The 16,212-nt window shown below is 42.8% G+C and overlaps 1 protein-coding gene across 1 annotated transcript in view; it reads right to left on the bottom strand.

Annotated features, from left to right (window-relative positions):
* Positions 1–16,212, bottom strand: part of Fhod3 (formin homology 2 domain containing 3) — a 472,090-nt gene that overhangs the window by 144,663 nt on the left and 311,215 nt on the right. The window contains 1 exon segment of the mRNA XM_047526634.1: positions 9,477–9,718. Coding sequence (XP_047382590.1) covers positions 9,477–9,718 — 242 coding nt within the window.

The following is a 16,212-nucleotide window of genomic DNA, read 5'->3' as shown; positions in this document are numbered from 1 at the left end:
GTCAACCTATGACCCTGGGTTACTGACTGCCTGGGAGTCAGATCAGACTTCACCACATAATCCAGTCATTCTCCCACAAACTGTGTTCCCTGATGGCATCACTGCCCCCTGCTCTCTGTCCCCCTGCATGCTGCTCCAGCCCCGCCCTCCCAGCTGCATGCCCTTGCTGAACACAACTCTCGTCTCAATTCTCCGCTTGAAAACTGCTCAGTTTTAAGTATAGAAGTCTGCTGGTTTCCTCAGACTCTACAAAGATCCTCACATTCAACTCAGCAAAATCCAAACCCCAAGAAATCCACAATTGGGTCACAGTGAATTTCCAAGCTCTCAGAAATCCTACTCCAGTAACCAGGAACTTTGCAAAGTGACTCTTTCTCATGCCTGTCTCTACTTGGTTCAGGTTCTCCCATCTCCAGCTCACTCTCCCTTGTCCCCTCTAGCCCAACCTTTGCTACTCAATACTCAGGAATCGCCTCAGACATCTCTGAATCACTGGCTGTATTCCAGTCATACCCATTTCAGGAGGTCACAGCCCTTGTCAGTGAATCCCATTTATAACAAATCATTTACCATCAGATAAATCTTCCAAGTAGCTACTTGCTGCTCATAGTACCAGTGGTTGTTAATCTGGTTGTTATGAAATCCTCTAGCGTGTTTATGCCAGTGCACAAAATATTCTCTCCAGTTCATGTCCATATTTATTTAACAATTATCTTCTTTAATAGAACAATATCCGGGAAAGCTCCAGGGCATGGAGTGACTAACAACACTGAAGTGCACATTGTGCTGTCTATCTTAACTCTCCCATCACCCTCTTAAAGAGGTATCCTCGTCCTGAGTTTATACAGGAGGAGACAGAGGTCAAGCCAGAAGACCATGCCTCTGCTCTAACATTACACCTGCTCCTTACTGTATGTGGCCAAACTGACCTCCAGGAACTAGGAAGAAGCAGGTTTTGTAGGTTAACATTATATAACACCTATTTGCCTCATGGAGGTTTTTTCCTTGCAAATTGATCACTCATTGACAACTGCTACCAGGAAAGACAGAGGGCTTCTCCTCTACCCTGCTGCAGATCCTGCAGGTAACTGGTGAGTGACTTCTATAACCCTGGCAAAGAAGTCTTGTGGACAGCAAGGCGAGACAGCAAGGTGCTGCCTTAGAACTTAGGCATCCAAACACATCTTCCTGTCAAAATACAGGAGGATGAGCTCACCCAGCCAGTGGGTTCCATAATTAGGCTTCCTCAATTGCCCACTGCTTCCTCTGGCTGGTGGAAAGGTACCAATATTGTTCCCCACTCCTGCAAGAACATAGAAAACTGCACCCCTGCATTCCCTCTGCACTCCCCCGGTCCCAGGCTCAGCCCCAGGACTTGGCTTCCCTCATCCCACAACCCACTGGGCCATTAATTGGTGTGTATCCGCTGCCAGTCCCTGAAATGCTAGGATGGCTTAGTTCCCTGCTCCTTCTCAGCTTCCAATAATTAATAGTCAGCTGTAGCTTCCTTTCAACTAGGAGTTTGTTCTCTTTGCCTTCCTTCCTCCATCACCCAGTAACGGCGAGTTAGTTGTCATTAACTGGGAAGACTCACTCCAATGCTGCAGTTATTGCTCTGAATATACATTTTCAGAACACCTCTTCAGAAACTGACTTCAATGCCCATTTATGAAAAATACCCAAGCAAATCAATATGACTAGTTCAGGAACAAAAATCAATGAACAATACAGCTCATAAGGATTTCCAAGTTCAAGTAAACATTTGCTCTGAATGATTTTCTTGCTCTCTCAACAAATCTAATTCAGTGTTAAAAGACAAAACATCATTGCTACTGAACATATTCTACAGGGTCAGAGAGTGACTCCACGGATGTTTGGTTCTGAGTGCAGGCTTTGGACCATGACTGCCTGGGTCCCAACCCGACAGGGTCACTTACTATTGTCTGTGTTCTGGGACCAGCTCCTTATTTCTCTGTGCCTCTGCTTCCTCATCTGTAGGGTAGGAAGGACACTACCTCCTTCTTCATGGAGTTTACAGTACATGTTGAATGGCCTCGTACAACAGCCAGCACATGAGCCCTCGATTGGTGCCGGTTCCCACTAGATAGTCCAGGATAAAGAGCAAAGCATTTTCCCAGGACAACAGAGAGGCTACAGAGACTACAGTTGTCAAGAGCAAGACTGACACCTCAAGGCCACATAGGAAGACTGACACTATGGACACTCACACTGAGAGATACTATAAATTTCATTGACAGATATTTGAAGAGTGGTGATAATATTGTCCAACAGCTAATATTTAAAATATAAAAATACCCAGTCTACATTTGCATCTATAAATTTCCATAAGAAAAATAAAAACAGACAAACCATGCAGAAGACAAAGGAGCAGAGGATCAAAACGGGTAGTACTATGAACAGGAAATGTCAATAGCCTTTCTTTATAGGAAGCAATTAAAGGTGTACAACCTTACTAGTGGTGATAAATACAAATAAAAAGTTACCACATTTAACTTAAGGAACTATGAAAATGCTGAAAAACTCGTAATATTTAGTGCTGGTGATGGTGTGGAAAAATGATTGACTGATGGTGGGGTAGTAAACTACTACAGCCTTTTTAAGGAACCATGTGGTGATATCAATATTTAAAATCTAAGTATTCTTTGATCTAGAATTCCACTTCTCAGAATTCATTCTAAAAAAGTAAAAATGCTAAAAGATATACATAAACACATATATATTCATTACAGCAAGTTTAGTGCTGGGAAAACTGGAATTAGGCCAGAGTGAAGTGAGTGAATGCATTATGGTATCGTGATATATCTGTGTAGTGGGATACTAAGCAATGATTTTACATATTTCGATGTGAAAAAAATCTAGAAATGGCATGTGCATTTACTCATGATTTCCTTATTGACAGCTCCTCAGTCTGTCTTATTTCTATAGAATCAAAAGTAAGGACAATCAAGAATGGCGAAGAAATGGACTCTGGAGTCAGAGTCACTCAACTCTAAAACCAGCTCCTCCACACATTAGCTGTGGGACCTCAGGGGAATTACTTCAACTCCTTGGGTCTGCTGTCACATGGCAGTAAGACAGAACCTAGCTCATGAGCTAGTGGAGAAAGTGGAGTCAGTGTACCTGAGGTTCTTAGCATAATGCCTGACAGATAATTAAGTTCTCAATAAAGGTTAGAGGTTGTTGCAGCTGTTAAGATTGCTGAGTATTATTTGGGACAGACTTTGAAACAATGGCCATATATAAGTTGACACATGGTCGTTGAGGAGGAACTGGGCTCCTGATTTGTCTGTCATCTGTCCAACACCACAGGGATTCCAAATGTTTCCCTGGGAGCACTTGTGAAGACTGGTGCTCCCCTACTCCTTCGAAAACATGGCCCCTTCTTGAGTCCAAGAATGGATTGAGATGCTGGCAACCCCACTCTGCCCTGCACCAGCCCCCTGCTAAGCTCCTCCTCATCCCCCTGCAGCTTAGGTGGTTAGCTGTGCCCTGGTCAGCACCTCACGTCGGTAGACCTCTTGGCCCTGGCCGCTCCTGGTTTCCCTCTTCCGGATCAACTGAGGCCTGACTGCATCTTCTGTTTGCTGCTTGAGGGTCGGATTTGACTGTAGGTCCAACTACTGGGTTCCTGATGTGAGCTGAAGGCCTCCATCCATGGCCTGATCATTCACAGTATATGAGAATGAGTACTTCCATGCCACATATATCAGACACTTTTTCTTATCTTTATCCCCAGTCTAACTCACATGGGAAAAATCAGCAATTCTCATACTTAACTCTTACTTCTTGACCACCACTTGTCAACGTCAGCGGCCAAGAGGAAAGTTGTCCATGGCCTCCCTCAATGCCCCTTCCTCAATTCCACAAGCACATCTCTGATTAGACTGCCCATGTCCTCACTCCTCTGAACAGGTTTGTGAAACTTGGCTGTAGACGATCACACCTCTGTTACACAATCAGGTCTCTGCCTTGCCAGCTTGTTTGATGCCGGTGTCACATTCCATGATGTCAATTTTTTGTAATGTGATATACGTGGAGCTGATCAGAACTGGCTATGTTTGGTTACTGAAACATAAGATTTAGTCAAGCCTTTGGCTCCTAAGAGGGTTCAGCATATCCCCCAAGAATTTGAAGGGTAAAGCTGTGCTAAATAGAGAGGAAAACAAAGGACTGTACTTACACACTGTAGCCCAGAGTAACCAGTCAGCTTGTTGAACACATCCTCTATTTCCTTGCTAAGAAATCCTATCTCCATGGCATTCGTGAACTACCAATGAAGTCCGTTTAACTTGAAGTATCTTCAGTCGAACTGCGTTTTAACTGATTTGCAATATTCTCTAAAACAAAAAAGGTCAACTTTGATCTAAGCAGATGAATATTTAAGGAAGGTCCGTGGGGTTCCATGTGCTTCTAGAAAACTACCCTTTTCAATAGCCAAGACATTCCCTACATGGGCACCACCAGGAGGAGGTGAAAATATTAACCGATTATCTGTCTCCTACTATGGCAGGATTTCTCAGACTCAGCACTGTTGACATTTTAGAACAGATATTCTTTGTTTGGCAAGGGGACATCCTACACATTGTAGAACTTCATTCCTGGAATCTAGTTCACCCAGTAGCACCCCTACCCCCAACACGCTAGTTATGACAGCCAAATATGGGTTCCAGGTATCCTCTGGGTAACAAAATCACCTAGGTTGAGAACCACTGCCTTAATGGACCACTGGAGGCAGTATCAGCTTGCATTAACCTGCCCAACTGGCCACCCTTCCCTGGACTCATCACCAGACCCTTTCTCCCCAGTCTGGGTGTTCCCTAGTCTGCCTTATCTCCTGCCCTTCTCTAACTTCCTCAATTTCCTACTTTGTCCCTCCAGATTCCTATAGTGCCAATCTCTTATGCTATGCCCTTAACTTTCTTGCAATAACCCCAAAGCTAAGAACACTGTTCTAACATGGCACAATGGATTTTTCTCTTACCCCACATACTCCTCTTTGACAATTCCAGGTCATTTCCCTCCAGCCTCCCTAAGAAACCTGGCCCCTTAGGACAGGGACTGGCAAATTATAGCCTGGGGCCATATTTGGCCCACTACCTGTTTTGAATGACCTGTTTTTACTGAGAACTGTTTTTACTTTTTTAATGGTTGGGAAAAAAAGACTAATACTTCATGACACATAAAATTCAAATCTCAACGTGTGTAAATAAAATTTCACCAGAATGCCTTCATGCTCATTTGCTGATCTGTTGTTGATGGCTGATCTTGTGCCACAGAGGCACAAATCAGTTGAGTGGTTGCAGCAGAGACTGTTGGTCCTCAAAGTTCACTGTGTTTACTATCTGGCCCAGAAAGAGAAAGCTGGCCAACCCTGCCTTTGGGGCACGCAGCACTAGTCTGTACCTTCCACTCCCCAGCCAGTTGTCATTATCCACTCCCCGCCAAGTCACTCTTCCATGTACATTAAAATATACACATGACTGAAAGCTGGATGGCACAACGGCTAACATCAGTGACTGAATGAAGTTCAAAATTACCTCTTCAGGCTGGAATGTTCAGTGGAAATCAACAGGATGAAATTTACAGTTCAGGCACTAAGTTCTGTGCAGTGTTCAACAGCAAAGACTGGCATACAGAATGGATGGAGGCCTATTGGGTGTTGATGGAGGAAGACCCAAGATGAACAGGGAACCAACTGGAAAGGGAGGGTCAGAGATTTTCCTAGCAAGCAGAAATGTGTGATAGATATGTGCATGGATAGAATGGGGTACTCAGGAGAGGGTAAGAGGAAGACCGCAAGTGTACCCCCTCTCTTGGCTCCTGCTTTGGGATAGACAAACTTCAAGAACTTTTTAGTTCTAAGATTGATTATACACAATTGCTATTTAAACCAGAGACACTTTTTTATTGCTGTTGTTAGTTAGATGTCCAAAATAATTTTCTTGGTAATAAATGAAAAGCACTCACATTTTTCTTTCTTCCAATCAAATCTGTACATTTTAAGTGCACGACTGAAACTCATTACGTCACACAGTCACATAAAGATGCTTTTAGGTTACAGATGACCAAGAACTCTTACTTTATCTGGCAAAGGCCCTTGTGGAACTATTTCTTTAGAAATGGAAGCAAGGCAATATGAATTAGGAAGTTGATTAGTCCTTATTAGAACAATGGTACACAGCTTAGTGGGCTTAGATTTGGAGGGAGACTGAAATTATCTCCTTTTCAACTCTGAACTTTTATATTTACCTCAATAAAAATTTACATTAAGAGTCAAGGACCAAAAACTTGGGTTTAACCCACCCACTGGCTCTACCATTTGACATAAGTCACCTACACTTTTGTCTCTTTTGTTAAACAAGGATGATAAAGACAGTTCCTACAGAAGATGACCGTGAGAATTCAATTCAAAGGATGTAAGAAGACCTTCTCAGTGAAGCATTCCACAAGTGTTGTCACAACATGAATTGCTTTCTAACCCGATGCATATTTCTACCTCCTTTGCAAAAAAGTGTGGGCATCACCTGGGTCACAGAGTGATAAAACCCAGCCTCCAATCCCTCCTAGGTGGCATCTGCAGGCACACTGCTGCAAGTGAGAAGCAAGCATGGCCAGGACACTCGAGTGGACAAAGAACAACTGAGGTCAGGCATCCTCCAGGTCTTTCCAGGTCTGCAGGGGACACAGGGCTTCTTGATTCTAAGGTAGTGTTGTGAGGCGCTGATGGCAAGCAGGTGACCAAGCAGGCAGGGACTATTCTCCATGGTGTGTCTTGCCACCCTTTCCATCTCACCTTGACAAACTGTACTGTCACTTTGGGACCATAGGCAAAATCCCTCCAGCAGGATTCATAGATGAAGTCACCTCATAACATAAATTTGTACAAAGTTTTCTATCTCTACAAGCTGATAAGTGTATTTTTTTTTATCAAATGCTACTAAATTTATGTTAAGGCAATAAAATTTCAGTAAAATGAAGAATCCATCCCATCTGAAAAAAATGAAATGAATGACATGTAGGGAAGCGTCCCCAGCCTTCCGTTTCATTCTCACTGAGCCCAGAACTTTAGAACTGTGAACAATGCCCAGGATGATCCTCTTGGTCCTTGTGTGCCAACTCATCATAAGACCTTGTCACCTGAACTGACAACCTCTGAAAAGTGTAACAGGAAGAAGCAGGCCAGGAACACATGACACAAGTCAGAGCAAGAGAACAGAGACGAGTGACAAGGCCCACCTCACTCCTACCCTCAACATCATCGGAGATTTTCCCCCATTCCTTTTGTACATTGTCCTCAGTTCTCATGGACCATTAGCTAGGAGCAGTACCAGGAGAACATTTCAGATGCCCTTTCTTTGAATATTGACTGAGTTTCTTCACGATCCTAGATCACCAAATGTAACACTCATGGTAAATGTTCTCATTCATCACCCTATTTGGAAGTTGAGGTCTTCTCACTAAAACAGAACTGGTTATAGAGAGACTCTCAGAAACAGAAATACCCATAGGTGGAGTGCCCCTGGGGCTGTGCAGGAGAAAAGGGACTTCAATACAAGTAACAAGAAATTTTGAGCATGTGAGGAAAAAGGTTCACGTGTACATTGCTGGTGGGACTGCAAATTGGTGCAGCCACTCTAAGTGGTAAGGAGATTCCTCTGAAAACTTGGAATGGATCAGCCTTTGACCCAGTTATCCTACTCCTCAGTATATACCCAAAGGACTTAAAATCAGCATATTACAGTGATGCAGCCTCATTGATGTTTATAGCAGCTCAATTCACAGTAGCTAAGCTACAGAACCAACCTAGGTGCCTTTCAACAGATGAATGGATAAAGAAAACGTGATATATATACACGATGGAACTTTAGACATCAAAAATAATGACTTCATGACTTTTGCCAATAAATAGAAGAATCTAGAGACCATCAGGCTAAGTGAAATAAACCAATCTCCAAAAAACAAAGGCTAGGTGTTCTGATATGTGGATGCTAACACAAAACAAGTGGGGGAGGGCAGAGGAGGAAAGAATAGAAGTTCAGTGGATTAGACAAAGGGGAACGATAGGAATAGGAAAGACAGTGGAATGAATCACACATAACTTTCCAATGTTCACATATGACTACATGACCAGTGAAACTCCATATCATGTAAAACCACAAGAACAGGATCCTAAGTAACACTCCATATATGTATAATACATCAAAATACACTCTACTGTTGTGTACCTAAAAAGAACAAATAAAAATAAACAAGAAAAGGGACTTCAACATGGAACTTGCACATTGCATGCCACTCTCAGGCCATGCCCTCCTTCTACTCTCTGGGCAGCAGGTATCCAAAGACAAGGCCCAGTACATGCCCAATGTGGCTCATGGGCCAGGTCACACTGTGCTATCTGTTGGTAATGGTGATGGTATTCCTCAGAGATGGAGGGGTGGGGGCACATCTTGATGGTGGACTTTCAGAAGTTCATGCAACTTTTCTGAGTTATTTTCTTCTTCCCCTTGCAGCTGGGTGACCTGAATTTAGTTCCCAGGAATGTCTCCACAATGAGGGCAAAAGCTCCAGTCAAATGGCCTAAGCACTGCTCCCACCCACCAGCAGCAGGAAGTGAGCAGGTCAGTCAGCCCTGTGGACTGGTCCACAAAGCCCATCATCCCAGTGAGTGGACAGCATCCACTTGGGAGTATACACCTCACCCAGATCCCAGGAACATGATCATCCCTTTCTTGCACCTGAGTTTTTCAGAACCACTCTGGGCTTCCTTTGATCAAACTTCAAGTTTTGAAGCTACAATTTCTCACAGGATTGTTAATCTTTTTATTTCTTCTCCAGTTTTTTTTGTTCTTTCTCCCAGCCCAGATGTGAGGTTCATAAAAACACAGACCAAAGCACTCTAGTTATGTATCTGCATGCCTTGAATAGTCCTGACCTACAGCAGACACTCAATGAAAATGTTCCACTGAATGACTGACTAAATGGAATTAGCATTTACTCCATTTACTGAAATATAAAGAAATAGATGTTTTTAAACTTACACATATTTATTCTACTTAACTAAAACCAATCTTGTGCGTTGCCACAGGTCTCTCAAGAGTCTATCGTTTTACACTTCTGTGGTGGCCTACTGTCTGTTTCTAATCCAAAGTTTTACATGTTGTATTCTTTTCCATTTTATAAAACATCTTTTCTGAATGGATATTATCTGAGATATTAAATAATATAAAAACACAGGTGGCTGAAGACAAGGTCACCAAGTCTCTGCACACCACCAGGGCTTGCCTTGCAGAGGGATTTCCTGGTGATTGTGGTTTAATGATAGAGAAAAAGCAGGAGGCAGCCAGGGGCTCTTCTACCTGGCGGGGAGGCAATGGTGGTAGGTGTCTGTGGCTCGTGGCCTCGCTCCCTCTTTTCAGGGGTACCCTCACCTCTCCCCACCATTGGGTTTAGCTTACTTCTCACAGAGGTCTCGCGCTTGGTTAGGCTTGAAGGCGGCAGCCGACTGGACACAGGGACTGGTGGGAGCTGAAATCGGGCTCTTGAGGCTCTGTACTGAGTGCCTGCGGCTCCTTCTGCGGTCGATGCCCTGGTTCTCGCCCCCGTTGCCACCAGAACACACGCTGACCCTCCTGCGGTCCCGGAGCCCACTGGGGGGAGGCTCTGCTGTCTCATCACCATCCTCGTGCCTGAGTGCCACCTGAAAAAGCAGAGCGTACCCAGGGCAAGGTCAGACTTAACAGCCTTTCCCAGACCCTGGCTGTGCCAGTCTTGCCCTAACATGGCTTTAAGGTTACTTCAATCTTTTCACTGCAAGATCTTCCCAATTCCAAGAGTCCAAAAGCCAAGCACAGTCTGCCAACTGAAGCTACTTGCCTCGTGCATTCTTCCAATGAAATAGGTACACAAAGGACAACTGAGAGCACAAGGAAATCTGAGCAAAATTTGTAGTTATATGAGATCTAATTTCCCCTTGCCTCCAGCATTTCCATTTCCCTGCCTTCATCTGTCCCTGCCCTCCCATCGTTCTCTGCCCCAGGAGTCACAGATCCTCCTGAAGTCCAGTAGGGGCTACATCCTGATCATTTCTGAGCTGCTTTTCTGAAAGAGGGTGCTGAGAAGCACATAAAAGAGGAGAGTGCCATGCGATACGGGAGACAGGAACTGGCTGCTCCATCAGTCTCTCTGAGCGGCCTAGTTCAGAAGTGTGTGTTGCTCAGTTTCAGAGTCCTGGTTGACATTTGCTCTGTTCTCAGGCTACCCCCAGCCCTAGTCCAGGGTTAGGGGTGGAACCTGAAGCTCCACTAGAGAGTGTACACGTGCAGTCACAAGACACAACAGGAACAGACTTGACCTCTAGAATAAGGTTTTGTTTTTTTTTTAAGTCCTAATAGAGATGCACATTTGCACAGAGAATAACTGGTTTACACTTTGCTACTTTGGCTTTCATGGGGAAACCTGCACCAACTGGCACTGCAACCTTCTTTTTCCAAGGGATATTTCAGTCCCACGTCTAATTGGTACAACATGCAGAAACCCAGATTGTCCAGCTCTTAATCTTGCTCCATTCTGGATTTTACTCCAGGGCTTCTCAATTCCGGTTATAACCCACTGTCTGGTCTTCTGTATAACTCTCTCCCAATTTGCTGCCAGTTCTGCTCCTTAGCCTTACCCACTCCTCCCAGCTGCAGGCTGTGCCCATCTGCTTCTCTGGTTATTTAGTTTTCTATAATATGTACATTCTAAGAATGGACAATAAAAAGAGCACCAGTTTTAATTTATCTAACCAGGGATGTAAAAGAGATCTACCGTCAAAATTATAGAACACTGAAGAAAGCAATTGAAGAAGACCTTAGAAGATGGAAAGACATCCCATATTCTTGAACAGGCAGAATTTATAATGTGAAAATGGCCATGCTACCAAAAGCAATGTGCCAATTCAATGCAATCCCCACCAAAATACCAATGACATTATTCACAGAATTAGCAAAAATAATTCTTAAATTCTTTTGGAAGAATAAAAGACTCAGAATAGTCAAAGTAATACTAAGCAATAAAAGCAAAGCAGTAAGCATCACAAAACCCAATTAGAAATTATATTCTAGAATTGTAGCAACAAAAACAGTATGGTTTTAGCATCAAAATAGATACGAAGAGCAATGGAACAGAATAGAAGGCACAGAGACAAATCCACATACCTATAGCTGTCTGATATTTGACAAGGGTGCCAAAAATATATTTTGGAGAAAAGATCCTTTTTAACAAATGGTGCTGGGAAAACTGGATAGTTCTATGTTGAAAAATGAAACTAGACCCCTCTCTCTCACCCTGAACAAAACTCAAAATGGATCAAAGACTTAGAAATTAGACCAGAAACCTTACAATTACTAGAAGAAAACCAAGAGTCTATACTCCATCACACAGGTGCGGCCCTGACTTCCTTAAGATGGCCAAAGTACAAGAAATAAACCAAGAATCAATAAGTAGGATGCCATCAAACTAAAAAGCTTCTTCACAGCAAAGGAAGCAAAAAATGTTAAAAGAGAACCCAAAATAGAAGAATCTTGGCTGTCTACTCCAACAGGGGACTGATATCCAGAACTCAAAAAACATACACATGTGCACGCACACACACACACACACACAAACCGAATCAATAAATGGGCATAAGAAACTTCCCAAAAGAAGAAACACAAAAGGCCAACAAATACATGAAAAAATGTTCCACATTACTAGCAATCAGAGAAATGCAAATCAAAACCACACTAAGATTTCATCTCACTCCAATCAGAATGGCAATGATCAATACAAACAGTAACAAATGCTGGTAAGATTGTGGGGAGGAAGGAAAACTTGTACATTGCTGGTGAGACTACAGACTAGTACAGCCACTGTGGAAAGCAGTATGGAGATTCTTCAAAAAACTAGGGATAGAACTACCATATGACCCAGCTATCCCACTCCTTGGTAATTTCCCCCAAAGATCTAAAATTGGAATACTACAGTGATACAGCCACCTCAATGTTTATTGCAGTACAATTCACAATAGCTAAATTGTCGAATTGACCCAGGGAAGATCAGTAATGAAGAAGAAATAGGTCAAGAGGCAGAGTGGAGGGATGGGTAAGGGGAGGCAATGCAGAACGAATGCTTAGAAAATCATGTGATGTGCACATATAAATATACCACAGGGCACCTCACCTTTATGCACAGACAGAACCAATCAAATAGAAATTAATTGATGAGTGAAAGGAAGTTTAGTAGAGGAAGAAGTATGGGATAGGGAAAGTAAGATGGAAAGGAAATGTTATAATTTTTTAAAACTATAAAGCTCTAATTTTAAAAATTAGAAAGAATACCAGCTTTGGTGTTGCCTAGACCTTCGTATCATGGTTGTGCCACTAATAAACCAGGTATGGACTATCACAGAATAATTACCCTTTCTCTGGCTCACCTAGTAAGAATAGTACTGTACTTGCAGATTTGTGATAAGGATGACTGGTATCAAGTATGTAGGGCAGATCTTCTGTGTGTCTGGTACCCAAGAAATGGGTGCCCAAGATCTCAGATGAAGTGACCCAGGATACCCCTAAATTCATCCATTACATAGAATGAGGTGAGCTAGGTGGGCCAAGCCAAACTAAGTCCAGCAGTTTTTTAGCTACTTTGGAGTCACATGGTTTCAAGTTCCAAAACAAGGAAGTTCTTTAGCCTTGTGGGTATTCACAACCCAGTCCTGCCAAAGTAAGAGAATGGGAAATGATGTGAAGACCCAGATAGCTAAGCAAGCTATGTGGCTTTAACATCAACTATCTGTAGAAAAGCCTGGTCGCTGCAAAGTCAATTGCCTTATGTCCAAACTTCTCACACGGGTATTTATCTAAAAAGGTGAGCTGGGCTGAGGCAAAGCCTGGTTGGCCGCTCCCAGCCCGGTCCACGAGGCCCTACCAGCACCTGAGATATGCAGCCTATGAACAGGAGTGTGTTCCCCTCCATCTGCCCCATACCCTACTTCCTCCAGTTCAGTTTTCAGGTAAGAGGGATTCAGGATAAGCTCTTCTGTCTACCTGAGACATGAATTTCATAATAAGCTCTCAGATATAAGAAGGCAATTTAACAGTCTTTTGGGACATTTTAGGCAAGAATTGATAAGAGTTCACCTAAAGCTCTATCTTTACAAAATCTCTTTAGACATCGTTTCTCAGGAGTTCCATTTTCTACTGTAACTGCAAGAACTAAAAATAAAATTATGCATTTGGGTAATCACATTTGTCAACCTCAAAGCTTTAAGCAACATCCTCTGGGGAAGGTTTGAGAATCATCACACACCTTACCAAAGGCAGTAGTTTTGAATATTCCTTGTCCATTAATTTTTTTATTTCTGATATGAAAATTCTAGACCATTTGAACTTACTCTGACCTGAAGTGTTGATTCTGCTTTTTATTAAGCACACACTGGGAATGAGAAGATTAGGGTCTAAAGTAGAGTTCAGATATTTCTAATTCCTTGTCTAACCTCAGAGATCTAAGGATCAAATAACATTCCACTCGCAATGCCTGCCAGGGAGGCACAGACTATGCACAAAGTGAAATTTGCTTTCACTGCCCTGCAACAAGGAAGAGGGGAACAATCAGAAAGTCAAAATAAAAAATAAAAATCTGGATAAATTATCAAGGCAACATCAAGTGGAATTCATCTGGAGCTTTCTAAAGTTCCAACCCTTGAGAAAATACTTTATCTCCTTAAAAAAGGATCAGCAACAACATTAAATAGATTGTGCTTTTCAAGAACAACAAAAAAGGGAATTGCAAGAAGCGTGTGAATGGGTGGTGACCCAATGGCAGCCTCAGCCTTGGCCATCAGGGACAATGTACCATGAAATTTGGGTCCTGTGTTTACTCATGGTTGTTTTTATAATGAGAATTCTCGAGTCACTAGTACCAGTGATAACAGGAGAGACTTCACATACACATAGAGGGCCAGGGTGGCCATTTCCAAATCCTTCAGATGCTAAGAGCACACAGCTTGAAGTCAAAAATACAAAGGCCTAGGAAATACCCAGAGAGAACCACCCTCAAAGCAGGCTTCCCAGCACCTGTGGCCAGTGTCAGACCTGATCAAGTACTACGGCAATGAGTGTCCTCTGGGGAACAGGGTGAGAGTGAACCTGTGCTGAAAAATCTCTAATTGTTCCCAAAAGGGAGTGACCCCTTCATTAGACTCCTCATCAATTATCTTCTAGATCTTTCAGTTAAATCTAAAACACTCTAAACTTCAACCTCGGGCAAGTAGCAAGTAGGACCCAGAACTCAGCACTGATTGCTTGTACACCCCCACTTAACCAGGTGTGCAGTTAGGAGCAACTTGACAACAGCTGTGACTTCTACCCATTTGTGAGGCCACCAAATGATCTCAACATTCTTTTCAACTTAAAAATCTGATAAGAGGATAGAGTTTTATGGTGTTTTTACTGAAAAAAAAATATAAGTGTATAACATGGTTAGCCATAGGAACAATGTTGCATAGCAGATCTCTAGAAATTACTCATCTTGCATTACTAAAACCTGATGCCTATTGATTAGCAATTCTCCACTTCCCCTCACCTCAGACCCTGGAAACCACCATTCTTCTCTTGGCTCCTCTGAGTTTGGCTATTATGCCTCTTATAAACAGAATCATTCAGTGTTTGTCATACTGTGATTAGCCTATTTCACTTATGTCCTCTGGGTTCAACTATGTTGTTGCAGATGTCAAGGTTTTCTTCCTTTTCAAGGCTGAATAATACTCCAGCACATAGCCACACTATATTTTCTTTATCCATTCATCTATCCATGGACATTTATATAGTTTTCACACTTTCACACTGAGAATAGTGGTGCTGTGGACATGGGAGTAACCATTATCTCTCCATGATCCTGATTTCAATACTTTTGGATAAAAACCCAGAAGTGAGTTTGTCAGGTCACGTACATGGTAGCTTCATGTATGTGTGTGTAACTCCATTTTTGTGTGGTACTGGGAATTAAATCCAGGGCCTCACATATGCCAGGCAAGTGCACTGTCACTGAGCCATATTCCCAACCCCATTTTAAATTTTCTAGGTCTTTTTCATTTTTTACTGTGGAAATTCTCAAACATACACAGAGTATAGAGAAGAGTATATACTGTGATGTGTTAATCACTTATGATTGTGCAACAATTATCAACCCACAGTCGATCTTGTCTCATTTACATCCCACTCCTTCCCCTGGCTCCATGGCCAAAATTTTAAAAGGTAAATCCAAGATCATAACATTTCATGTGTAAATACTTTAATGTATATCCCTAAAAGATAAGGGATATCTTATCCCAGAACACCTAACCTTCATACTACTCCTCCACTTAAAATACTTTAATATCAGATGTATATTAATTAGAACCAACCTTCCCACCCTTCCTTCCACACTGGAGGATTGAACTCAGGGCCTTGTGCATGCTATGTGTGTGCTCTACCATTGAGTTACACCTCCAACAATCTGAACATCTTCAGTGGGGATCAAAAACCTTTCCAACATGTTAGAGTTCATGCTGTTACACCGTGGCTAGCACTTACAGCATCCAGCCTTCTTTCCCTAACAGAGGCAATTCTTTTCTATATTGCTATTGCATACCTTCTTCTCAATTCAGACCTATACAATTCAATTCAGCTTTTCAGTAAAGTAGTTGTCAGTGCTAGTGACATTTCACTGAGGATCTGCTGACATACTGTGACTGTCACAGTGTTGGGTCCCAGGGAATTCCTCCTCCCTGCTTCTTCACCTTACATCATCTCTTCCCTGAATTAGGCTTGGCCACAAGACATGCTTTGGCCTCTGGGTCATTGGTAAGTGTAATGCAGGCCTTGCCTTTCTGAAATGCTTCTATCATGTGAAGAAACGTGGACCAGTCTGCTATAGCCATGTCTCAGCCAAAAGCCAGCATCAGGGGCTGGAGTTATAGCTCAGTTGGTAGAGTGCTTGCCTTGCATGCACAAGGCCCTGAGTTCAATCCCCAGCACCACACACACACACAAAAAAAGCCAGCATCAAATTCCAGAGCAGGTGGATGAGGCCACACTGCCCAGGTCAAGCCACAAGACAACTGCAGCCATATGAAAGCTTCCCAGCAGAGCCAGGCCCAGTCTCCTGACCCACAGATCACAATTCTGACTGTTG

This window comes from Sciurus carolinensis, chromosome 15, assembly GCF_902686445.1.
Source record: "Sciurus carolinensis chromosome 15, mSciCar1.2, whole genome shotgun sequence".
NCBI classification, from domain to species: domain Eukaryota; kingdom Metazoa; phylum Chordata; class Mammalia; order Rodentia; family Sciuridae; genus Sciurus; species Sciurus carolinensis.
The sequence above is the reverse complement of the archived record's forward strand: the minus strand, read 5'-3'. Positions and strand labels throughout refer to the sequence as shown.